Source organism: Lissotriton vulgaris, chromosome 4_1, assembly GCF_964263255.1.
Source record: "Lissotriton vulgaris chromosome 4_1, aLisVul1.2, whole genome shotgun sequence".
Classification (NCBI taxonomy): Eukaryota; Metazoa; Chordata; class Amphibia; order Caudata; family Salamandridae; genus Lissotriton; species Lissotriton vulgaris.
The window spans coordinates 697014952-697042400 of NC_141691.1; the positions used below are offsets into that span (position 1 = coordinate 697014952).

The 27449-nt window shown below is 45.7% G+C and overlaps 1 protein-coding gene across 5 annotated transcripts in view; it reads left to right on the forward strand.

Moving 5' to 3' along the window:
• MAK (male germ cell associated kinase) overlaps positions 1-27449 on the forward strand; it is a 698372-nt gene that overhangs the window by 56467 nt on the left and 614456 nt on the right. For all 5 annotated transcript variants that reach the window (XM_086964986.1, XM_086964988.1, XM_086964989.1 and 2 more), the window contains exon 2: positions 7292-7638. In XM_086964986.1, the coding sequence (XP_086821112.1) occupies positions 7538-7638 (101 nt within the window). In that variant the 5' untranslated portion in view covers positions 7292-7537. The remainder of the gene's footprint in view (positions 1-7291; positions 7639-27449) is intronic.

Here is a 27449-nt window from a genome sequence, read left to right on the forward strand (position 1 = left end):
TACACATGCAGCTAGTTTCTCATTTTGATCTTGTGTAACTTTATTTGTTACAATTTTGAGGCTGGATTCTTTCATTTGCACTTATTGTTTTTTCCTCTATATATAAGTTATAATAATACTTACAAAAACTTTCAAGACTACACCTGGGGAGTCCTGAATCTGGTCAAGATGGTCCTGCATCCTATAAATTCGATTGGTTATTTCCCTCTGCTGAAGTCTCTTCCCTAAAACCCTGCCAGAATTTTCCCCAGCTTCATATATTTGGGTCCTGTAGCAAGCCTGTGTCGCAGCTACTTTTGAAGCAAAATGTTGGTGAATTTTCATTTTTGAGATTGCAATGGCTTTTAAAGTTAGTTCAGTATTATGTTGTCTAATTATTTCCCCCATAAACTCTGTCTAATAGCCTTAGCTGATCAAAACCAACCCTTAATTTCTACCAGATTTTCACGCTGTTTGGCTATAGAATAACTGAGGGCCAGATGTAGGAGCCCTAATACCGGTCGGTAACGGCCGAATTCGGCCGTTACCGACCGGTATTAGGGTTTACAGATGTAGGGGGCCTATATTTTACCGATTCTGTAAAGTTACCGAATCGGTAAATTTACAGAATCGGTATATTTACCGATTCGGAAAAACCACATGTAGGTGGCACTCCTAAGAGTGACACAGGCCCTTAAAAATCGGTATTTTACCACCCAATCCTATTGGGTGGTAAAATACCGAATTCAGGTGTGCATGCACATCTGTGCATGCACACCTGTGCAATGTGACACACAAGCATGCCCTTAGGGCATGTCTGTGTGCCACATGGCACACAAGTCCGGAATTGGGGTGCTAGAGGGTGTCAAAGTGACACCCCTGCACCCTTGCAGGATTCGGTATTTACCGATTCTATAAATACCGAATCTGTATTTCCCATTGATTCCTATGGGCTTCAAGGCCGATAGGAATCAATGGGAAATACAGAATCGGTATTTACAGAATCGGTAAATACCGACTCTTACAGATTCGGTAATTTTTTACCTACATCTGCCTCCTTCCAATTTACGGACTTTTAAATACCGAATCGGTATGAGTCGGTATTTAAGAGTCGGTAAATCGGAATTACCTACATCTGGCCCTGAGTGTTTCGCCCCGAACTCTGCCCTTAAATGCATCCCAAACCAAAGGGTCTGAAGCTGTATCCCGATAATTTTTGAAAAATTCCTTGATCCAATCCTCCATATACGCACAATATTCGAGATCAAGTAAAAGTTTACATTCAAAAGTCCATGCCTTCCGCTGGGCCCTAGGACTGATATCTATTTCTAAAATAACCGGGTTGTGGTCTGAAATGATCCTGGGTGTGATTCCTAAGCACTCAATACTCTTTCAGCAGAGATAAAGAAATAATCCAAGCGGACATGTTTTCTAAGTAGAGCTGAGTAAAAAGTGGCTACAGAATCATCATTCTTGTGAGTGTACCGTTCATGAGCCAGGCCAAGTTCTTTGACCAGGTCTTGAATAGCTTTCAAAACTTTAGTTTTTCTTACCCCTATATGGATTGTCACTTGTAATATCAAAACTACTCTCCAGATGAAAGTTAAAATCCCCTCAAAGTATTAAAGGGGATGGCCAAAGCACCAATTCGACACTCAAGTAATGCATCACTTCCGGGTCATCAACATTAGAACCGTAAATAGAACATATAGTCAGTGGAGCGCTATTAACAAGAATTTCAGTGATGGCCCAACGCCCCAAGACATCCTCTTTTACCTGTTTACAAACACCCAGGTCATGTTAAATCAAAATCGCGACCCCTCTAGTAGTTGTGCTCTGTCTGGTATATGCAAGTATTTCCATACCCAAGTTGCTCAGCCACTTTCGGTTATTCCAAGAAATATAGTTTCTTGTAAAGCAGAGCACATCATTGCGCATGACTTGCAGGATTTGGGCCATCACCCCTCCTTTTCCTTTTATCATTTAAACCACATATATTCCACGTAAAAATGGATGATCTACCGGTCATTGTTATAGCAAAAGAATTGTCAGATCTTGTCTGCCCAGTCCAAGCCCTAGACTAAGCCTCATAAGAACAAAAAATATAATTGTCTCTCAAATAGGAATAAGTACCATAACCATAGTGCAATATAGGTATCAAATACCAACCATGCCTCCCCCCAACCACACCACCCCTTGCCCACCCAAAGCTACCCCACCTCCCTCCCCTCCCACTCCCAAATGAAGCATAAGTACTAAGGGCCAGATGTAGGAAGCCTAATACCGGTCGGCAACGGATGAAATTACCAAATTTCGGCCGTTACCGACCGGTATTAGGCATTTGAGATGTAGGGGCCTAATTTAAGAATTCGGTAATTTACTGAATCAGTAATTTAAGGAATCGGTAAATTACCGAATTCTTAAATACCGATCAGTAAATTACTGTATCCTTAATGTAGGAAGCACTCAAGTGAGTGCTTTTCACTTGTAAGGATTCATTCAAGTTGGTGGTAAATAACGAAAACCGTTAAAAAAGCAATTTTGTGCTTTTTTAACAGTGCCATGTGGCAGACATACATGCCCTTAGGGCATGTATGTGTGCCACATGTGCACCCATGCACTATTCAGGGGTAAAACAGGGTGTCAATGTGACACCCTGCCACCTTTGCAGGTCTTCCCCCTCTTACAATTCGGTATTTACCGATTCGGTATTCCCCATTCATTCCTATGGGCCTCCAGGGCAATAGGAATGAATGGAGAATACCGAATCTGTATTTACCGATTCGGTAAAAATTACCGAATGAATACCTACATACCATTTATCCATTCCAAAATACCGAATCGGTAAAATTCGGTATTTTAGAATCGGTAAATGGTATTTACCTACATCTGGCCCTAAGTCCTCTGTGATGGGAAGTGGATTAAGAACACTCCCCAGCCCCCCTCCCCACACCTACAAAGGAAAACCAAAAAGAAATAGAAACATCAGTCATTCATAAGAAGGGGCACCCCCTTATTGGCTAATTACACATTTATCCTATTATCTCTCAATCCACTTCAAATTGTATTCAAGAATTCCTTTGCTACAATTTCGGAAACAAACATTTTTGTTTTTTCCCTCTGTATAATTTTTAATTTGGCCGGATTGAGCAGAAAGGCCTGTGCTCCTTTTGCCTGAAATAATGGAATCATTTGGCGAAGATGCCACCTCTTTTGGACCGTGGCCTGACAGAAATCTGGGTGAAAGAAAAATTCACATCCTTTACCACCTCTCTTCCTATCAGGCCGTGCTAAGTCATATATTGATTCCAGCAACAGAAAATTGCTAAGACAGATCAATATAGCCCTTGGTTTTTTGTTTGACCCGCCTATTCTAGCTCATTGATTAAATGGGAACCTATGCGCTCTCTGAAGCTCAACTTCCCATTTCCATTGTTTAAGTTCTGGAAAGGCTTCTGAGAATAGTTCAATAACAAACTGCCTAATGTCTTTGCTTTCCAGTCCTTCAGGTATTCCTAAAATACGGAAATTGTTCCTTCTGGAACGGTTTTCTCGTTCAGTGAGCTTCCAGGTGGTATCCTCTTTTACAGCCTGCAGAGACGCTATTGTAGCCTTTTGCTGCACTATTTCATCTTCCATTGTTGATATTCTCTCCTCGGCTTCCCCAATTCTTGTTGATATCTCTGAACAGGTCTTTCCAACTCTGCGCACAGTGTTTTGCAATTTTCGAACGGCACCCTGAATCCATAGTCCCTCTGCCTTAGTCTCTTTCCAATGGGCCAATATGCTTTGATAGATAGTGGATAGGGTGACTTCGCCTTCTGATGCCCTATCTACCCTAGCAATTTCTCCAGGGTTATTGCCCTGCCCTGCATTTTTAACAAGTTGAGGAGAAAACGAGTAATCCCACATTAATGATCCAGCTGTGCCAAGTGTCTCTTTCATCAGGGGATTATGAGTTTCTCTTAGATTGCGTACGGTCCCTTTTACTGCAGAGACCTCCAAACTCAATTCCTCTTCATCCAGCTGGTAGCTGCTTGTATCACTCTTATCGTCTGCCCAGTCCCCCCACTAGGCTTTCATTCTCTGAAGAGTTAGAGGGATCTGGCATGGAGTAAAACTTCCCACCTGAGTCCCTTGAATCTACATCCTTAACAGCTTCTTTGTCTAGCTGATCAGTGTTCTGCTGAACCTAAGTCTTGTCCCCCCCTCCCCTGGTGTCTGCCATCAGCGTTTTGATTTCTATTCTCCAGGACCTGGTTGTCCCTCTGGGGTTGAGCGGGAGACGTTTCTGTTAAAACATGCACAGGCATCTCCCATTCTTTTACCGGCTCTTTTGTATTACTGATAATTATGTATCCAGCTGCTGGCGCCTCACTTTGTGAAGAGGCAACTTGCATATCGTCTATCCCCGCAGCCACAATCTCGTCACTCCGCATATCTCCACTTACATCTTCCAGACTGCCCTAAATCGCCCCATCTCTATTCAAAGGCAACGTTATTGGTATCTGTATTGATACATATGTAGCAACAATGTTGCCTGGGATTGTCATTGCCTTCTCACCAGAGTACGTAGACGTTGCGGACGTTTCAGCCTCCACTGGGCTCTTACCTTTACCCATTTATTTTCTGAATATCCCCGGGACCGTTTGGAGCCCCCAAGCAGTGCTAACCCCCTTCCGCGAACAACCGGGAGAGTTACTGTTAGCTCCTCGGCGCATTCATACATCTCCGCCTCGGACGAGGGCAGATTTAATCGGACTCTCCACGGGGGTGGAGGCTTAGGAGACAGTGGCTGCAGCAGCCCCCTGGGTCTTAGCGCCTTTGGTTACAGTCTTGGGAGCCATTGTAACCACTAGTGAACGCGGTGGAAGCACCGTATGCCACCAAAACAGAAAGCTCGAACCGTGCTGACACAGCGAGCACAGCAAAGCGAGATGCAGCGGACCGTAATACCCGGTAAGTGCAGTTTTCAGCGGGCATGAAAGGCTATATTGCCACAGCATTTCATGTAGATATCATTATCTTAATCATAGTCCAGTTACCGTAGCAAAAAAAAAAAGGCGGGGGGGGGGCTCCAGGAGAGAGTCCGTATCCAGCTCACTCGGTCAACAACGCGACCTCCATCTTTCCTCACTCTCAGTTTCTCCGAATCTCCCCGTTTGCAACCATTTTTTTGCTTGATGCATGTGGCCCTTAGAATCTGTGGATATGATGGTTTATATAGCTAGAATTCTATTGTGTGGAAATTCTGACTGGAGCCTCTATTTTTAGCTGGCATAGAATTGGACAATGTGTGGAGCAATGGGTGTTCCAAGGGCAGAGGAGGTCGGAGGGGTGATCATTTGAAACTTTGAGAACGCCTACAAAGTCAGACTTTAATTGGTACTAACAATCCCTTTCCCTCCCGAAATACAACCATAAAATAAAATCCCAAATAAAGGCATTTACGGGGTAAAATTCCCCAAAACATCTACGTATTTTCAGGGGGACGCAGGGAAAGGTATTCCTCGACTTGGAAAAAAATCTGCATTAAGAAACAAGTGGGCAAATGTACATTTTCATTAACTCTAGCCCTTTGTACTGTCCTCCTAAGATTTTTGGAAGAAAGGGTATATGCCTATACATTGATTTCTTATACATATGCAAGCATAGTTCTGTAAAGTGGCGAGTCACGCAAATGTGTCAATCTTTCAAAACTGTAAGCTAGAGCCAATGACTCGTTCACTGCAGAATTATAAATAATCACGTGTCAATTCACAAGCAATTTTACACCTGATTGCTTCCTAAATAGTACCACAATATTTTAGACTTGTACGAAGCTGTACACGGGTTCGTTTTTATAGTATAACGACATTTGATATGTTTTTTTTTTAAATTAGTGAAAAGTGTTTAGTCCCTAATTCGGATGTGGATATAACTGATGGATGAGATATCAGACTTTAACTGCCACATGCATGAAGCTAAGTAATTGCGATTCCTTAATAGAGATTATTAACGAAGCGCTATTAAGGAATCGCAATTGCCTATGCATGTAGGTTTTGCTAAAAAAATAGCGATTCCTACAAATTCCCTAATAGCGAATCGCAAATTGCGATTCGCTAATAGGGAATGCTTTCCCATTCATTCCTATGAGGCTATAGGCCCATAGGAATGAATGGGAAACCATTTGCAATTTATGATTACCAAATAGATAATTGCAAATTGCAAATGCAATTTCAAGGTTGCCAGGGGGCCAAAAGGCCACCCTGATGCACCCCCCAAATTGGCATGTGTGCACATGTGGCACCCTAAGGACGTGCGTGTGCCACATGGCACTTAAGAAAAATGCAATTTTTTTATTTTTCTAAGGAATTGCAAATTACCATCAACTTCAAGTTGATGTTAATTTGCGATTCCTTAATGTAAAGTCGTATTCTGAGAATGCTCTTACATTACATCTAGGGAATCGCAAATTGCGATTCCCTAACTGCATTTGCAACATAGGTAATCAGTGCAAAATAGGTAATCGGAAATTTAGAGATTACCCATTTTGCGAATAGCTTTTGGCCTGATGCATCCCAAAAGGCTAATTACCAGTCGCAAAGAGGCTGATTCTGCAAATCGGCCCGCTTGCGACCGATAATTAGCTTGATGCATGTGCCCTTAAGAGTTACGAGTTGCAAGTGTTCTCTCCAACTCACGTACTAGGCATTGCGAGTAATTGGTCACACTAGGGAATAACACACTGGATCCATAATTACTGGGCCCATTAATGCATATAGTTCAAGGTTACGGGCTGGTTTCTGCGGACATTTGGTTTTACCGGATGCTTTTGGATTTTCTTAGGATGTAAAACTGTAAAAAATCCACACACAAAAAAACAAAACATAAATACTCAAAGGAATGCACAGCATAATACTCTCACGTAGTTTGGCTGCTTTGCCAACCAGATTCATTTCAGTTATTATCGATAGCAGGGTTTTAAACGCTGATACAGTTTTTGATCAGTTATCTGGGATTTTTTTAAACTTTCCTTTCACGCACAGTGTTATATAGAAGGTATTTAGGTGGAAGATAAGCATCAAGTAAAGTTTCTGCAAATGTATTTCAAATGTTTAATAGTCTATGCATTTTGGTAGCCAGCCATTTTTTTTTACATAGAATGTTATTGATGCATGGGAGCAAATAGGGTCATTGCACGTTCAAGCAGTTGCAATACATTATTCTGAGTGTCTCCTTTGTTCTGAATTTTAATGGCATTTCTTGATGTACTTTGCATTTTCCAGTCATGTTGTGATGTTATCTTACACTGTTTTTCCGTGTTTTTAAGGGTGGATAGAAGAATGGAAATACTGTTCTTACCGTCATGTCCAATGTCCTGATTGGTTAAAAAAAGTAATGTTTCAGCACAAACAGACTGGATAATTTCCTCGACAACGAGATGCTGCAGATTCGCCAAGCAGCACCTTCTGGAAAGCAGTACTCTTTCCTAAAGAGCAGACTATAGTTGCTCGTGTTCTCAGCAAACGACACTTCAGAACTAATTGCGTGTTAAACTGTGCCGTGTTTCTACAATATGAACCGCTATACCACTTTGAAACAGCTTGGAGATGGCACCTATGGAAGCGTGGTTTTGGGGAAGAGCAATGAGTCTGGCGAGCTTGTGGCAATCAAAAGGTAGGAGCCACCTTAATTCATTATAACAACATTTTTGAGGTTAAGTTAATTGTGTTACAAAACCGCTGTGGATGTTCCACTGTACACTTTATGCACCACATAAAAGTGCTCTAGATCACAAATATATGCTGTTAATTTGTAAGTATATTGTACCTATGATTACAATGTGTAGCTTTAACTCCTTGCTGCGTTGGTTATGCAACACCATTCAGCTTTGCACTTTTTACATGACGTCATACTCTGAAATTCCATTCAGCATGGGTTTGCTAATTCATCTCTTTTACAGCCGTAAATACCATTCCATAATCACCGTGGTTTTCCAGTTCGAAAAGCATTCATACATATCTTCTAGCTCTCGTATTGGGTGGAATTTTATGTGGGTGCAACATTTCCACTAGTTGAATTATTGTCACTTTCAGATACATCCACTCTTTGATCATTGCTGAAATCTTATTGTTCACAAGATTCACGACCACAATAAACACAACACTTAAGCTGATTTGGAAGAATTCGTTTTGACTATTACAACATTTAAATGCACTATTAACAATTTGTTTGAACTAAAATCAACGCTTCCAGGATCGGCTATTTCTTAAACAAGCATTTGCAATGCAATAGGTCTCGCATTAGGAAAGTTTGAGCTATTGGTATTGTAGATGGGAAAGTTTTTTTTTTTTTTTTTTTTTTTTTTTAATACCTAAATTAATAGCTTTGTCATTTACAATGCCAATAGTTATAACTTTTGCAAATGTGATACCTATAGCATTTGTAATGCAATATGTTTTGTATTTACATGACTTAGATGTATTGATATTACAAATAACAATGGCGTTTAATTTTTTTAAATAACTAATACTTAAATAAAAGTCATTGTAATTTATAATGCAATAGCTTAAACTTTTCTAAAGAACTTTTGTGAAATTATGTTCAGTGTATCAGAGAGCGCAATAACACGAGATCTGTGTGAGATCCTGAACACACCTGCTGCCAGGATGGATACCGCCCAGGCTCTCTGTGACTCCATCCACAAATCTGTGAGGGGGGTCTCAGTGTGGGGAGCTCTAACCAGCTGAGGACAACCAGCAACAAGACTGGGCTAGTACCAGATATTCGGCCTCTCACACCATGTCCTATTCCCACAAAAACCTTACATTTAGATTTAATCTGAGGGTGGGAACGGGGGTGCTCTTTCACTGTGCCTGGGCCAACCCTCAGTCTTTTTGCTGAGAAGAATTTGGGAGGTCTTGTCCTTTTTTTAGAGCTTTGACAATCTAGCTCTTCACTGGGACCCCTTCTGGGGTGCCTCAGCATTTTACATAAAAGTAATGACATAACTTGGGGTAGCAACATCACTCACAGTTGTCAGAGCTTGGAGATTCCCTCCAAGGGGTTATTACAACTGCATTTGTTTATACATAATATACAACATAGCCACATTCTGTTTACACTGCTTAAGTGTCTAAGCTCTCGTTTCTGTAGCAGGATGAGAACTCAAGCTCAAACATGACAGCAAAAAGTAGGTACTTCAAAAGCAGAACATGTGGACTTCTAAAACAAGCATATCGTAGCGCATTAATAAGATACAATCCACAGTCATCTAGAAACATCCTCAAACTGAGTCTCGGCTGTCCATGCATACGAACAATTGATTCTTCCAACTCTCACATTTTGGGGCGCCTCCGGAGAAGCTTCAATCGGTTAAACTACCAACCTGCGGGCACCGATATGTAAATTTCTTAACCTCTATTAATAATTCACAACATTTTCTCCACACGCCCTTAAATATGAGGCTGATACTAATCTCGGGGCCAAGCATGACAGCAGGATCTGTGATTGTTGACATAACTTAAGCGCGTGCTGCAGTCCGCTGCCGGCCTGCGACCAGGAAGTCAGGCAGGCCGGGCGGGACAACCGGAAACAGGAAGTAGGAGGGCGGGAGCCTACACCGCCTCCCACGGAAGAGCCGCGATTGTTTGGAGCACCGGAGCAGGCAGGAGGCTACCCTGCGCCCCAGTGCCGAAGAAGGGAGGAAGAGTCCTGCTGCCGGTGAGAGCCGCGGCACCAAGGAAGCCGGTGAGTGGGGCTTCGCCTTGTTGCTGGGCTGCGAGGGCGGGGGGCGTGCGTGTGTGTGTGTGTGTGTGTGTATGTGCGCGCGCGCGTGCGGCGGCGGGCTGTGTATGTGTGTGAGCGTGCGTGTGTGTGTGTATGTGTCTTGGAGTCTGTGTGTATGCGTGTGTGTGTGTGACTGTGGGGGGGGAGGGGGTTGCCTGTCTGGGTGCCTGTGTGTCTGTGTAAGTGTAAGTGCGTGTGCGTGTGCGCGTGTATGTGCATGCATGCGCGTTAGGCTGACTTGCTGGGAGTATGGGAGGGAAGTGCACGGCGCGGCGCAGGACGGAACGTGCGCGTTCGCGCAACCAAATCTGCCTTCAAAAGCTCGTAACAGTTTCTTGTCCTCATTCCCCCGAGTCAGATAACTATAAGTCTCCAACCCTGGACTCATCCTTCGGATGCGAATTCCAGGGCGAGACCTAAAAAAGAATGTAGAATGTAAATATAAACAGTAACAATATTACTGCTTCTCCTTTTTGAAAAAATGACCATAATATGTTACAAGATTTGCTAAAGTTTGGATTTTTTCTCGGGGACAGGAGGGCCTTGTGCTCCTACCACTCACTGGATCTAAGTATCATTTATAGGCATCAAGGGTAATGATTAGTGTGGAGCATACTTGGGGTGTAGTACTGAATAAGAGAAGTATATGCTTTTCAATGTTCTTTGTGAGCGAGTCCATCCCCTCAGAGTCTGTGGTCCTATTCGCAGACTCTGCGCATCCTAGACTTTCCTTGTTCCATGCTTTCAATCCATACTCCCATACCTTCCTTCCGAGCATCGGTGCTACCTGATGCCTTAATCCTGCTACCCAAGCACCTTCTGAAATCAGTGCCTCTCCAAATTATGAACATTCTGGCATCCACCAGTTGCTCCTTGCCCTTATCCCTCCAAGTAGCCTTTAGTCTGCCTTACTTCTTCAGTTTCCTCGGTTACATCTAGAAGCTTAATTAGGGGCACAAAAGTCTGCATTGTTCTTGACATTAATCCCTGTCCAGTACATGCCTTTTAGGGGAAAAAGTCACCGACCCTCACTCTCAAAAGGTGATGTGCTCGCTGTTCATTCTGAACACAAAACTCTTTGGGTTCCTGTTAGAAAATGAGTCATTAGTTGTGTGGCTTGCACAAGTAGTGGATCTACATTTGTCCTGCAATGCAAACCAAACGCCCCATTGTAGTACTTGACTCTCATATTGTAACAAAGCAGAGTAGTCCAAGGCATACTAAAGGGAGGTTGTGTGGCCTAGTAATTACTATTCACAGATACGCAGTAATAACATTCAATAAAGGATCGTTCAGTCTGGGCTTCTTTTGTAAAAGGAAAAAGTACATTTATTACACACACACTTCTCAATACTATTTGATTTGATTTGATTTACTAATTTATAAAGCACATGTATGATCTTGGGCGTCTTGGTGCTGAATCAATTTAAAAGTCTAGATCTGCCGGAGAATGGTGTTCCAACTAAGAAGTAAACAGCCAGGTTTTGACCTCTTTCCTGAATGTGAGTAGCGATGGGCTGTTTTTGATTGTAATAAGGAGAAGGTTCCAGTTCTTAGCTGCCTGTAGAAGGAAGCTTCTCCCTCCCCCTACCTAACTTGCTTGAATTTAGGAACCTGAATCACCTTAACCTGGGTCGATCTCAGGCTTCTGGAAGGCTCATACTGTTTCAAATGTGTTTTTTAAAAGTGGGATCCTACCCCGTGGAGGGCTTTATAGGCCAGGCAAACTGACTTAAACTTTATCCTCTTTTCAATAGGTAGCCAATGGAGGGCTCCTGGTCGGTGGGCGACTGGCTCAAATCTGGGAATGTCCAGCACCAGCCTTGCTGCAGCATTCTGTAGGCACTGTAGTTTAGTTAGATATTGAATTAGTATCCCAGCATACAAGGCATTCCCGTAATCCAACCTAGATAAGGCCAGTGCTGTTACTAATGTTTTACAAGAATCTTGAGGAATAAACCGCAATAGTTTTTTTATCATTTTGAGAATATACCACACCGTGGAAGACAGTTTGTTTGTCTGGGTGTTAAAAACTAGTTTGTTATCCAGTACCACTTCCAGGTTTCTAACTTTGTACACTGGGAATGGGCATTCGCCTAGGCTATCTGACCACCATTTTGGGGACCAGACATTTATGTCTGTCTCAAGCAACATGATTTCGGTTTTATCACCGTTTAATTTTAGGCAGTTACGCTGCATCTAGTGATTAATCTTTCTCATGCAGTTGCTAAATCTGCCTGCTGTCTCTTCTAAGTTGTTTGAGACCGAAACCATTAATTGGGTGTCGTCTGCATAGGAGACTGGTAGGAAGCCACAGTCCCTTATTATAGCTGCTAATGGGGCAACATAAATATTGAAAAGGGTGGGGCTAAAGGAAGACCCCTGCGGTACGCCACACGGCGTGTTAAAGGGTTTGGATGTAGTCTCTCCTAATTTAACTGTAAAAGTTATTTCGGTTAGATATGAGGATAGCAACTTGTGTGCCGTCTCATGAACTCCTACTTCGGCTAATCTGGACAGGAGTGTATCATGGTTAACTGTGTCGAAGACTGCCGAGAGATCTAATAGAATCAAGGCGGCCTTCTCTAAAGCATCCAGTACACTCCTGAGTTCCTCCACTGCCATGAGAAGAGCTGTTTCCGTTCCATGTTCCTCTCGGAACCCGTACTGTGAGTGGTCTAGGGCATTTACAGAGGTTAGAAATGTTGACAATTGTTTGTTCAATAATTTCTCTAGTACTTTTGCTAGAAAAGGGATTCTCGAGATTGGTCTATAGTTCCCGGGAACATGCGGATCCAAATTTGGCTTCTTTAGAAACTGAGGCCATTTTCCAGGCATCTGGGAAACAGCTAGATTTAATTATCTTTGTGAAAACCAGGGATAGTTGGTCTCTGAGTAGATCTGAAAACAGGTGCATCACCTTAGGTGGACATGGGTCCGTTAAACCCCCAGACCTAGTTGTCATTACCACCTGTTTAATCTGTTCCAAAGATAGGGGGCAAAAGTGGAACCCGGGATTAGAGATTCCAGTGGGCAGGTCCTGTTTGGGTTCTATGAGTGACTGTGGGGTAACAGAATTGTTGGTCGTTTTAAAATACCCATAAACAGAATTGACTTTATCTACAAAGAACCGACCTAAGGTGTTGCATAGTTCAGGGATATAGTCTATCTGTTTATAAGTATTGAGTTTTGTTCGTTTTTTGTTTTTTTAAATTCTTTTTATTAAAGAAAACCTCAGCAAAAATCACATTACAGAGGTTCCTGTAGAGCTGCAGATTATACATCAAGGGGGTCACAGGATAAACAATACCTACAAATGTAAGGGAACTTCATTGGGAGGGGGAGGTCATCAAGAACAGCATTTCTGGGTGGCGTACACATTTCACCTCTGTAACGATTCCAGGGCCGCCAAACCAATGACCACTTTCGAGGGCGTCCCCTCGCAAGATACGTAGTTTTCTCCCTAAACATACACAATCCAAAATGTTTTCCCATATTTCCAATGTGGGAGGTTGCTCCACTCCCCATAGCTGGGCTATATTTCTTTTAGCTAACAAGAAGCCCAGAGTAGACCATTGCGTCTGTGAGGTATTTAAGTCGGTAGGCTCCCAGATGTTCAGGAGGCATCTTCTCGCCTCCGGTGTCAGGGAGACTCCCAGTACCTTATGTAGAGAGTTGTGTATCTTGCGCCAATATGTGGTGATGTGTACACACTCCCAGATGATATGCATAAAGGTACCTGTGAGACCACATTGCCGTTTGCATAACCCCATATCTGACAGTCCCATGCGTACCAGTCAAGGCCTCTTGAGGTAGACCCTATGTAGAATTTTAAGCTGAAGAAATCTCAGGCGAGCTGGGATGGCAACCTCCCTTTGGGATGACACTGCTGTCTGCCAGTCCTCGTCATCTAGCTCTATCCCATCCTGTAGCCATTTGTCCCTTAGCGCCTCAAGTGGATCAACTCTGTGGTTGATTAGTTTTTTCTATATCAAGGAGATCGTTTTTTCAGGAAGGTGGCCATCCAGTATCCTATCCTCAAGAGGGGAGGCCTCTGGGGTTTCCGTATCCCCGGGCAGTGCCGATAGAAGCGAGTGATGTACCTGTACAGAGCGGAAGTATTCGCCATTAGTTGGTTCATACACGACCTGCATTTCCTCGAACTATTTAATTCTCTCCTTCCCCCAGATATCCTTGACCGTGGAGATTCCTATGAGGTCCCACTTATCAAATCCTTTTGTTCTCCAGAGCTTACCCAGCCTCTCGGAGTCCCACAGCGGGGTGGCCATGGTCAGTGTCTTTCCAACCCAGTGAACCCGTGGCATCATGCCAGATCTGAACTGTGTGTTTAGTCTGCCCCGTTAATGGCAGTTTCTTCGGTCGAGAATACAAGGCTCTGTTATACCTACCCCCGGGAAGAAGCCATTTATCCATGGCATACCCAGGATCATCAACAAGGCCATATGTGCCGTGGTTAATCGCGGCCAGCTGAGAGGCCCAATAGTATCTTTTAATATCTGGGAGGGCAATGCCTCCATCATACCAAGAACGCGTTAGTTTATTCAGAGCGATGCGGGGCATGCCCTCCCATAGTAGATTCCGCTGCAGGCCTTCGATCTCGCGGAAATAACCAGGTGGCACCACATCCAAAGTATTTTGCAAAGCGTAGAAAAAATGAGGCAGAGCCATCATTTTAAAGAGGGCTGCCCTACCCAACAATGAAAGAGGAAGCTTCCTCCAATTGACAAGATCACTCAAGCCTCTGCAGAGGGGGAAGGAGATTTTGGGCATATCTAACCAAGGGATCCAAAGAGACAAAGACTCCCAAGTACTTGAACCCTTCTGTGCTGGTCTGTATAGGACAGTTTCGCGGAGGGACAGGGTGATTTCCCCTCAATTCGAACAACAAGGATTTCTCCCAGTTGATTGAGAGTCCTGAATTTCTCCCAAAGGAGGCCAGGACATCGAAGATCACAATAAGGGACTTACGGGGGAAGGTCAAGTAAAGCAGAATATCATCTGCATATAAAGATATGCGGTCCTCCCATTCGGGGGACCACCGCATGCCCCTAATCAAAGGTTCCCAAAGTATCCAGGCGGCAAGAGGCTCCAAGGCCAATGAGAAAAGAAGGGGGGACAACGAGCAGCCCTGATGGGTGCCCCGACCCAGCAAGAATGGTGCTGAAGCTCTGTTGTTGTTTACCACTATTTAGGCGAGCGGTTCCGTGTATAGCAGACGTACACATGTGCTGAATTCGGGACCGAACCCAAATTTGGCCAAGACCACCCACAGATAGGGCCATTCAATCGTGTCAAAGGCCATTGTTGCGTCGAGCGACGCGATTATAGCTGGCTCCCGCATAGTGTGAACTCTGGCTATCACCCCGTGCAATCTACGCAGGTTTAGGGCCGTGTTCCTATGGGGCATGAATCCTAATTGGTCGGGGTGGACCAGCCCACTGATGACTTTTACCAGTCTACTTGCCAGGAGCTTGGCCAGGATTTTCGGTTCGGCATTTAAAAGAGAGATAGGCCTGTACGAGGCACAGTTTGTTTTAATCTTGCCCTCTTTATGAATCACTACTATCGTAGCCACTCTCTGATCCCTAGGCAGAACTCCTTCGTCCCTGGAGTCCACAAACATTTCTTTCAAATAAGGTGCCAGTTTGTCAGGTTTAAGTTTATAGAGTTCGATAGGGAGCCCGTTGAGGCCTAGTGCCTTAACAGAATTCAGTGAACTGATGGCCTGGGCAATCTCGTCCGCTGCTAGCGCACTATCCATAAACTCTTGATCCGCAGGGGAAAGACACAGGAGCTGTATGTCACGGAGTAGTAGCTGGGAGTCCGCTTCCGAGTGAGGGGAGACCGAGGTGTAAACTGCCTGAAAGTGGTCCGCAAATTTATCTACTATGTCCTGCAGTTCGGTAAGCGATACCCCCTCCTCCGTTAGGAGTTCTGGGACGAGACGGCAAGCCCAATCTCTCTTGTCCAGCCATGCAATAAGCTTCCCTGCCTTATCCCCCAGGTCATAGAGCCTGCCCTGCTGCTCCCTACCTAGAGCCTTAGCCCTATCAGTGACCAATGCCTTATAGTCATGCTGCTTCAGGCTCAACAGATGAAGTTTAGCCCGCGTCTCTCCCGCTTCCAATGCTCCCTCCAGTCTACTAATTTCAGTCTCCATCATCACCACCTCCCTCTACTTCTCCCTTTTAGAGCCCGCTATCAAAGACAGAGCCTGGCCCCTGATGACAGTTTTAAAAGCCTCCCATAGGGACCGGGACGAGTCTACCGACCCCATATTATTAGTGAAGTATTCATCTAGCGTTGATATGACGTCTTTGCGAATTTTGGGATTGCGCAGATACCATGGATTGATTGGGGCCACCCTTCCCGCTGTACCCCGTGTTACGACCAAGTGGACCCACAGCGGAGAATGGTCTGAGATGCTTGTGCGGCGGGGACTAGACAGTAGTCCAGTCGCGAAAGACTACCGTGTTCCCCCGAGTGGAATGTGTATTGCTTTTGATCCAGGTGGAGTAATCTCCAACCGTCAACCAGGCCCATTGGGTCCATGAAGTCCGGTAGCCACCGCCCGCCCAGTTTCCTATGGGGGATGTCTGTCCACTATACCAGAGACGACGGTGTTAAAGTCGCCTCCCAAAATTAAAAGTCCCTCAGGGAGAGTAAGTAGGACCATCCCCAAATCTGCAAATGTCATGCCCTGTAGCCCCGGAGGAACATAAATAGATAGGAAGGTCATGTGTTGACCCTCCCACATGCCCTTAACTCCAATGTGTCTGCCACTTCCATCCCCACATGAGGAAGTCACTGCCAATGGGAACGCATTGCAAATCAAAATACCCACACCCCTGGAACCCGACGTGAACCCTGAGTGTGCGACCAATTTGTACCCCATTCTGTGCAGTGCTTTGCATGAGTTTCCAACTAGATACGTTTCTTGAAGCAGGACCACGTCTGGCGCCTCTCTTTTAAGATACTGAGGAACCACACTCCGTTTAATTTTGTCCCCCAGCCCGTTAACGTTCCAACTCAATACCTTTACTTCCCTAGCACCAATCATCTACATGGTACAGTTGACAAATCTCTGCATTTCGTCTATCGGACAAAGGTACTGTGCTGATGCAACCAACAAACAACCTAACAGGTGAACCAAACATCCCTCCCAAAACTCCCCCACCCCGCTGCCCTGCCCACTGGGCTCTAAACTGCCCACTGAAAAATGCAGAGTGCCTGTCGCCCCCAAAAATTTAAAGACGGAATAAAACAGGTCATGAGCTCCTGCCTGCGTCCCCAACCCATGCAACAGTTGGTTCTTATAAATGTGGAATTAGCAAACTATCAAACCCATTGCATCTCTATCGCCTTAGGATCAGTGTCTCATCATCTCCGTCCCCCCACCTCCCAAAGTCCCCATTATGGGCAGGTCAAGTGTTCAATAGGCTTCAGCTTCAGGGTGGCTGACTGTCCGCTTTATCATTATCTCCTCTGTCTGCTGGGGCCCGAGCTCCCTGATATTCGAGCCACTCCATCATCGCCTTCGGTTGATCAAAGAACGACGCTTGAGTATTTTATGCCCCTTTCCCTTAAGTCCAGCTTCACCGACAGAAAGGATATCCTCTGCTTTTGCACTCTTTGAGTGAAGTCTGGGAAAAGGGAGATAGTAGCATTCTCATACCTGAGTGGGGCGTGGGCTCTCGAGTTCTGGAGGATCACTTCTCTTGCCTCGATAGTTGAGGACTCGGGCCAGCATAGGACCCGGGGGAGCTCCCCGTCTGGGACGGCCGACCGGGACCCTGTGAGCCTGTTCTATCACGAAAAACTTGCTGAGGCCCTTCGGTTTTAGGTGCTTGAGGATGAGGTCTTCTACAAATAGGTCAGGGGCCTGCCCCTCTGATCTTTCCGGCACACCCAAGATGCGGAGGTTGTTACGGCGGAGGCGGCCTTCATAATCATCCAGTTTATGGTCCACTGTGTTACGGAAGGTCTGCAACTCTCGGACCGCTTTTTGTAATTGCGAGACATCCTCCACCAGGCTGGTAGCTGTTAGTTCAACTTGCTTCACTTTCTCATTAAGTTTCCCCATATCGGCCCTAATCAGATTAATGTCTATGGCCATGGAATCCATTTTGAGTTCCAACTAGGTTTTTACCCCTGTGATAGCTTCCATGACATCCTCCTCACTCGAGTTCCCCTTCGCCGTCTCCTCAGATAATCTTCCCGCTGCGTCTCCTTAGTAATCGTATAACAATCTAGTTTATTAGCTTTGACCGTCTTTGAGCTCTTGGCACCAGGACCTCTTCCGCAATCCATTTCAACTTCCAATTCAGGACTCAGCTGAGGGCAAGCAGCCAAGGTTGGCACCATAGCCTCCACGCGCGCAGCGCGCCAAGCCCAGGGCCAGCCATCCGGTCACGAAACCCGGAGAATTTCAGAGGCCCAGTGTCAGCAAGTCTGCCCTCAATGTGCCATCCTGGTGTGAGACATCACTTCTCCAGCACTCCTTATCATTCCACCATCCAGCGAGGGCCTTTTCGGGTGCGGTGCCAGTGGACTCCGTCCCTCTTCGCAGAAAATCTGGCCGTTTCGGGGCTCACCGCCCCCAGGTTGTTACATACCACAGCTCCCAGCTAGGCAAGTATAGGCACGCCCAAGGCCAAGGCGCCCGCCCCTAGCAGCGTGGAAAATCAGTCACAGGGGCAGAGGAGGAGGGGGGGGGCCCCACCAGTCAAATAAACCAGGCAAATATCGCCACTCTTACAAGGTCCACCGCTCTGCTCTCCCCAAAGTCCCCCGAAAGACATCACCGTGAGAATTTCCAATTTTACCCTCCTTCCACCGACCAGATTCTTCAGGTTGTTAGGCAAACAAAGTCTGGAGGCACCTCCGATCCATGCCCACCCAAGATAATGCACCTTTTCCCCAAACTATTGAGTGAGCAATTAGCATTGCCTTTCAAAGAAATAATTAATACTAACAACTACCCGGAGACTTGGAAAACAGCATCAGTACTCCCACTACTAAAGAAATCCACCCTAGATTCACAAGAACCGGGCAACTACAGACCCATAGCAAGAATACCTTTTGCGGCTAAAGGTCTGGAGAAACTACTGAACAGGCAGTTGTCCCAATTTCTCAATGAGAACAATACGCTAAACCATTCACAATTTGGTTTTCGAGAAGGGCATGGAACTGAAACAGCCCTGATGATGGCCACAGAGGAACTTGGGTAGATTCTGGATGCAGGGGGAAAGGCCGCCTTGATTTTAGAAGATCTCTCCGTGGCCTTTGACACGGTAAACCACAATATCCTACTCTGCCCCCTCAGAGATGCAGGAGTGCATGAGTCGGCTCAAACTCTAATAGCCTCCTACCTGTCAAATAGGACTTTCACGGTGAAACAGGGAGAGGCAAAATACAAACCTTTCAGCTCGCCATGCGGTGTTCCACAGGGTCGTCACTAAGCCCCACTTTATTTAACCTATATGTGGCACCCCTGGCGGCAATAATAAGGGACTACGGCTTTACCCCAGTTTCCTACGCCGACGACACACAAATCGTGGTGTCTATCACGAATAACATTAAAGAGACGGCAGAGAAATTTAAGAAATGCATGCAACACATCTCTCAATGGATGCAGGGCAACTGCTTGAAATTAAATGGAGACAAAAGTGAAGTCATGCTGATGGGGACAGACATGCAAGCATGGTCTCAAGAATGGTGGCCGGATAGCCTGGGCCAACGTCTCTCCCCCATTCAACAAAGTCAGAAACTTGGGAGTCCTCCTGGACGACAAGCTCACATATGAGGCACAAACAAACAAGTTAGCCTCCTCCATCTGGTACATTCTCAAAACAATTAGAAAACTCCTACCTTTAATTCCACTCGATTCACGTAAGACAGTGGTTACTGCACTGGCGCTGTCTAGGTTGGACTTTAGAAAACGCGATTTATGCAGGGATTCAGGCAAGCAACTGGCAACATTACAACGTCTACAAAATGCAGCAGCCAGGCTGGTGCTAGATATCCCAAAGTTTGAACCAGTAGCGCACAGATTAATTGGTCTTCACTGGCTGCCATTTGGCAAAAGAGTTAAATTCAAATCCCTCTGTCTGATATACAAGGCACTCCATGGAACGGGCTGTCAGTTCCTGAAAAATCATTTGAAATGGTATGAGCCCTCCAGATCCTTGAGATCCAGCCATCAGAAAATGATTCAGGTACTTAGATTCAATCAGGTTCGATGGGGTGGGAAAAGGTTCAGACTGCATGCAGCCAGGATTTGGAACTTGTCAATCAAAAACAGCCCCTCTTTGCTCTCTTTTAGAAAGGAGATAAAAACTTGGTTGTTCTCTGCAAGTTTTTAACCTCAAACAGAAGCTAGCTGATTTTCTATGTCACATAGCGCCAAGACGCCCATGGGCATTCGTGCGCTTTATAAATCTCAAATCAAATCAATCAAGGCAAGCCTCACCCTCTCACGGCAAGTCACATGTCAACATTTCGTCTGCCTCAGGCCTGGGCGTAAATGCGGGCCAAAGCCTTTTGTTATCCCTCGGGTCTGCACCGAAGCCAGGGAGGGGGGAGGGGGGGGGGGGAATTTGGGGGTCCCAAAAAGGCACTTGCCTGTCTCTCCCAGGCTCGCGATCAGTGTGGAGGAGATCACGGCCGTAATGGCAGCCGCCGCCACGTTGCCACCGTCACCGCCGCCTCGGCTCTCCCTCACCGTCTTTTCTTCTCCCGGCACAACACACAGCCCCGATCCAGGCGACAGCGGGCAGACGGCCGCAGCGCCCGCAACTGTGTTGCCAAGGCGGGCCGGAAGTTGTCCCAGCCGGGCTCGCACTATCATTGTGGGCCCCGGATTCAAGGCCCCGTCTAGACCCGCGCTTGCCGACAGCTGTAACTCCCCAATCCAAAGGGCCACAAACACCAAAGCAGGCAGGCCGGGTTCCGTGACCTTTCCGGTGCAAGAGGATGCCTATGGGACTGACGAATAAGGTGTCAGGATAGTCGTTGGGGCTTACGGGCGACGAGCTCACATCCTACGCGGCCATTTCTGATCGCGCTCGGCCACGCCCCCCGATTTGTTAGTTTTCTAACAGTAGTAAATAGTTCCTTGCTGGAATTCTTGGCCTCATTTATTTTTCGTATAAAATAGTTACTTTTTTCTTCTAGGATTAGTTTTTTGTTAGTTTCCAGGAAAGTTCTGGATTCGTCTTTCGTCCGTTGTTCATAATTGGCCCCCCATTTCCTTTACGCTCTTCTACAATTTTGTTTTTGCGCCTTCAGTTTATCGCAGAACCATGGTTGTGAGGGATTTTTCCTCCTGGATGTAATATTTTTCAGGTGGACTGCTAATTCGATTGCTGAGTTCACCCAACTAAAAACTGATCGGTCGCTAGGATGCTGTCTAACTCAAGTTCTGGAATGGTCATAGAAAGCTGCTCCTGCAATTTAGGAGTATCAGTCTTGGACCAGTCCTGATAGGTGACGCACCTATGCTGGGAAGCAGTGGCTGCTGTGACCTGCTCTACCTTTAAGATGAATATTATTACTTTATAGTCTGATCAAGGAACAGGCAGTATTTCCACGATCTCGATGTTTGTATTTGAGGTAAAGATCCCATTGAGAGTGTGCCCAGCCACATGGGTATCGCGCTTAACAATCTGCTCCATAGACATGTTCGACATTGCATCGGTCAATGTTATTGTATTTTTGTCTGAACTCTTTTCTAAGTGTACATTGAAATCGCCCAAGATGGTGAAATCTGAGCCCTTTACACTTGATTTTAAGAACAGGCTCAGTAGTGGTAGCAGAGGGGTTTTTGCCCTTGGCGTTCTATAGATCAGGAGACCTCTTAACGTATAGTTGTTTGTGATAGTGATCTGAAAAGATAAGGTTTCGCATTCTGGGCTGCCACCCTGGTCCAAGCCCCTAGCCCTCAGTACATCTCTAAAGATGATAGCCAGACCCCCCCCTCGTTTCCCTTTCCTATCGGCCCGGATGATCGAGTAGCCTTCTGGTATGGCTAGTGCTATATCTACATCAGAGGCAAAAACCTGCCCATGTTTCTGTAATAAAAACTAAGTCGAGATTTGGAGTTTCCATTAGTTCGGTCATTTCTATATTATGTTTTACTAATGACCATGCATTAATTAGTCCGTCCTTAATAACTTTAGTAGTCTTCCTGATAAGGTGGGTGCAATGTTGTTTTAGCCCATTGGTTTTTGTGACTTTGAAAGGCAGCTAACAATTCATGCACTGCTTAGTTTCTATCTGCATATTCATCGTAGGGCAGCGGGATTTGGACCTAAGTGTGAGTAATTAATTGCTGGTGTAAGTTAGCCTCTCAGAATGTACCTTATTTTGTGTAAGTGTCATGGCCCTGGGCCCGGTCTAGGCGCGTACGGGCCCAGATGGGCTTGCCTTTGGCGCACCAGCGGCGCGCCCGTTGTGCGTCCGCTCTGGCATAGTTTTAAGTAGGGTGTGCAGCATGAGCGACTAGCCTGCTCACCACCCGGAAATGCCCCCGAGACCGGAAGTGTGTCAAATCTTGAGCGCCCTCTACTATGCAGCAGTTAACAACTACACAAGCTGATGGAAATACATCTTGATGACATTGCATAATAAATCTTACCCCTCCCAAGTGGGCGGTCCAGTACCACATGTTAAAACATTATCGTGTCCCTAAGTGCAAGGATTGAACATAACTTGGAGTATGAGCCCTTAATACTGGCAACAAAGCGAGTGGCTGTTAACCTCTTTATCTCAACAAGCATTTCATCATAGGAGTAAATGCAATAGTTACATATAAGCATAACTGAGAGCACTTAATAGTGGCAATAAAGAATGCTAACTTTGACCACTAGTGGCTGTCACTCTCATTATTTAAATAAAGCATTGCAAGAGGGAATGGCTATGAATGACTGGTCTGTGCACTCCTCATAACTGATAGCATGACTAACAATTTAACCACAGCCCCTGAAGGGCATTACATTTATAATTACATCACTATGCAATTATAGACTTGATCCACAGAGAGTGCGAGCAGCATACAGTTTTTAAAACATTCAGCATTCACAGTTTATAGTTAATCTTTCTCAGATTTAACTTAGGCAGCGCCTGCTGTTTACTTCCACCCACTGTTTCTCCTCCCTCTGCCCTCTGCCCTCCCGTCCCTGTTTTTTTTCCCCATTGTCTGTTTCTCTCTCCCTGCCCCCACTCCCACCCAGTCGCCAAAGGCAGAAGCCCGCCTATGGGCGAGACCTATTGGCTTTGTCAGTGCTTGTTTCCCTTCCCTACACAGAGATAAGTTTGCAGCCTCAGCGGGACAGGGAGAAGTTGACCGTTAACTTTCCTATAAAATACAGCTCCCTGGAAGAAACACAGTTCACACATAAGGCATGGGAACATCATTTATCATTGGCTTCTGAGATGTGAAGAAAGAGGAAGTGTTTTTCCTTGTGGGATGTTTCTCATGGAGAAGATGCATGGCTAATGGTGGACTATATCTTGTTTGAGACTCATGGAAGTTGTAGTTCCAGAGTGTTTGTTTTATAATCATTGCCTGCTGACCTAATAAAATGAAGAAGAAATTCATAATCTAAAGCTTCTGGTTCTAACATAGAATTGTAATTTTCCATTCTGAAAGTTAGGCTTCTACAGACCTGTGGCAATACAGTTAATGTTATAGTTCATGCTTCTACCATTACGAAAATTAGGTTTGTAAGTAAATGGTAACTATTATATACCACAAGTTCCTTAGCAGTAGTGTGGCTTTGCATCAATCTGCGGTACAAAAGGGGGTGGTGATGGACGGAGCATCTGAACCAATCAAACACTCACACCCAGTCAAAAGATCTGGGTTTGATCCATCACCGTTCTTTAGTCCACTCTGCCACCCCCAGTTCAGACATGGCTATATGCAAATCAGTCTGACCCTGTGCCTCATGGGAACAGTCCAGCCCGAACTGCCAAGCCATGCCTTCCCTGGACCGGAAACAAGCTTCCGAGGACCGGTTTCTGGCATTCCAGCCGTCTTCAGCCCGTCTTGCTTGAATCCAGTGGCAAAGTGAGCAAGGGACTCACGTCTGAGCATACCCTGCCACACTTATGGCGACCAAAAGCGGTACAAAAGGGGGTGGTGATGGACGGAGCATCTGAACCAATCAAACACTCACACCCAGTCAAAAGATCTGGGTTTGATCCATCACCGTTCTTTAGCCCACTCTGCCACCCCCAGTTTAGGCCCAGATCTCTGTACTGGGGTGAATGTATGACCTTGTTCTGCATTCTGTCCATCACCTGTTGTTTTTGCATTTGCATCAATCTGCCTTTGAAAAAACATTATGCGTTCGCTCTCTACTTTTATGGTGCTTTATGGCTACAATATGATATTATTTTGCACATAAATATTTCTGGTCTTTTATCGGTTCAGTGGTTCAGCGGTTCAGCATATGTTTTAAATTTCCGCAAATTTAAAAGCAAATTATGTTCAAGAACATGACATGCTTTGCTTTTTTTCTCTGTTCTGTAGGTTTCCTTTTTTTCAAAAGCAAATGGTGTTAGCCTCATTTTATTGATCGTAATGCGCATTCACCATAAATGGACATTGGGATGAATCATTTGAGTGATTACCAAAACTACGACCCTCCCATAATTCACAAACTGACAAAACCTCTATATTAACTCTATACTGATGACTCCTTAGTTCAGGTATGATGAAACAGCATGAACTCTTACTGGAAAATACTCTAACTATTCAGCTAGCCCTCAGTTAACTAAATCACTACTCTTACCAGCCAACTCTTAGTTCAGGCCTGGTTCCTAGCTCTAGTTTCTTCATGTGAATTGTTGCATTTGTTCGCTTCTAGATGACTCCAACTCTCCTCCTAGTCACATACAGTGCAGCCTCCTCCTTTGTGAAACTCTGTGTTAGACTGCCACGCCTCTCCGTATGCCCAGTCTGTCCTGGCCAGCCAAGGAAAACCAGGTTGCAGGGGCGGCCTTATGCATGTGCAAGCTGTGCACCTGCACAGGGCCACCAACTCCCAGGGGCCACCACGCCAATATATATCCGAGGATGGATACATATTTGTGTGGTGGCCCCTGGCAGGGATTTGGCGGCCTCTGGCTCTGTTCCACTTCCAAACACCCTTATCACCCCCCCCTCTCTTCACTGGCCTCCGCACTTCGCCCGCTCGGACCCCCACTTCTGGGGCCCCCCACCTACGCTCACTGCCCAGGGCCACCATGAGCCTAAAGCCGCCCCTGCAGGTTGGTTTCAAGGACCTAGGCTGATGTATGAGTCTGAGTGGTTTTGCTGCTTTATTTAGTTGGATACCTTTACATTCTGCCCTGCCATTGAGTTGAATGCCAGGATCTCATACCACACACACTTGTGTGTAAATATCCATGCTTGTGAGCCAGGGCAAGCTGCAATACCTACAACGGATATATACCCCTGTCCAAAGTGCTGCTGTGTGCTATGGTAAATGCTCACACAGCGACTGCCATTTTTCCTTTAAACAAATCCTCAATTGTTCAGATTTCATAAATCTGAAAACTGAATTTAATAAATGAATCCTATGTGCTACTAGGAATATATTAATTTCCTTGTCCACATATTTGTGTTTAGGTGCATTTTCGTGCTGTAGCTGGTTTGCATACATTCCTCTCAAGGTTTGTTTTCCACACCTTTTGTAAATTTAAAGGTAGACCTCATTAACTAATTGGAGAAACGAACTGTCTTCTCAGTTTGCCTTTCACTGTCCCCAAGGAGCTTTGTAAGAAAGGTAGCAGCAAGCTATGCGGCTTAATTCAAGCCCTTGAGATTGCAGTTCAGGAAGACCGATTGACCAAACATCTTTAATGGTACAATTAAAATGTTGTACCTGATTGGCCTAGAATTTTACATTGCTGTGATCAATGCCTGAATGTTTGCTGCATAACAAAAAGGTATTTTTCTCGACGTGTATTTGTAGGCATTTTGTTTCTAGGCCTGTATGGCACTGCAAGTTATAAACTTGTATGTTCTCACTTTTACCCTTTTTCCAATAAATTTGATGTGTATCCCGTGTGGTGAAAGACTATAATACATTCCCTAGGCATCTACCATCCTTCAGTACATACATGGCTCCTTCGCGGTACTCAAGGCCTTCCCTTGCTCACTACACTGACTATCTCTTTTGTTTTCTCAGTTCCAAAGAGATGTTACTGGGCACAGTGCAGGCACAGGCGTTGTTTTGTTTGCCAGTAGTGGCTTTGTGTGGCATAATGAACGCGTGAATGAAATCGGAATTTATAAAGTGCACAACTCAAACCGAGCATCATGGAGCAAAGCTCATGTACATATCCTGTTTACATAGTCTGATGCTGGAGAGAGCAATGAAGAAGCGAGTTCGATGAGAGAACTGAACAGCCATGTTTTGAGGCTCTTCTAAAAACTGATTTCATTGTTTATGAATCGTAGAGGAACCGAAAGTTGGTTCTTGGCTTTTTAGGTTTCGCCTGGGCCGGAGCACTAGCTCCGCCCAGCAGAAATGTTATGTTCATACAGTGTGGGGCTTAGTCCCGCCTCTGTCTTCCATTGGCTAGCTCCATGAATGGAGGCTAGCCATTGGAAGAGATTGGCTGTCAATCAGGCTTTCCCCGTGAAAACGCGATTCAGGGGCGTTTCTGACTCTTTTTTAAGTCCCGCCCCTTGTCCCGGGCCGTGCTGGGATTGGCTGCCACCCGGGACACCCCCGTGACGTCATTCCCCGGGCTGCGCTGTGATTGGCCCGACTTGTCTTTCCTGACGATCAAAGTTCTAGGATAAACTCTGGAGTAGTCGGTTCTTCCTTCATACACATCCATATCGAAGAATCGTTTTGGTCGTGATTCTTACCAAGACACAATGCTTATGCTTTACAATTTTTGCATGTCCTCCTTTCTCCTAACTGAAAACTTGTCCAAGTAACAGGAGCGTGTAATTATTTTTTTTAGCTTTCTAGACGATCAACTATTTTGAAGCTCACATAAAAGTTACACTCTAGCGCTAGAACACGCACGCCTCTTTCCATTCCCCCCCCTCCCTCCCCTTTGCCCAGGCTGGTTTCCGACCGCGCTCTTCCGGGTGCGCCTGACTAGGGGGAGGCGCTGCGGCGGAATTCGCTGAACTGCAGATACCTTCAGGGGCCCACAGCTTCCTCCCGATGGAAGTCTGTCCATAAATGTACATGTGGTTTACAAATTGGGGACTCGGGAGTAGGGACCCGCGGCTCCCCCACTACGTCTGGAACAGCCTGGTGATCGCCTTCCACATGCCGGAGAAGAGCGAGGTGAACAGCCTGGTGATCGCCTTCCACATGCCGGAGAAGAGCGAGGTGCTACGGGTCGAGCGAGGCCAGCTGCAGGCCGGGCTGGAGGCCTGCCTGCCGCTTCTCCCCTACAGGCTGCAAGTGTGAAGCGCCCGGAGCCCGCCAGGGACAAGGCGCCCCCGAAGTCGGAAAAGGCGGGTGAGTAGAAGTGATTGTCTGTTGTGGTGTGGACTCGTGCCCTCACCTGCCCTGGTCCCTGACACGTGTTCATAACCCGCGAGCAGAGGGAGAGGCCGGGGCTGGTGAGGGCACGGGTCCAGACCTCAAATCAACGCCTGGTCTGTAGACACCTCTTGTTTCTCCCACAGCTGTGCACAC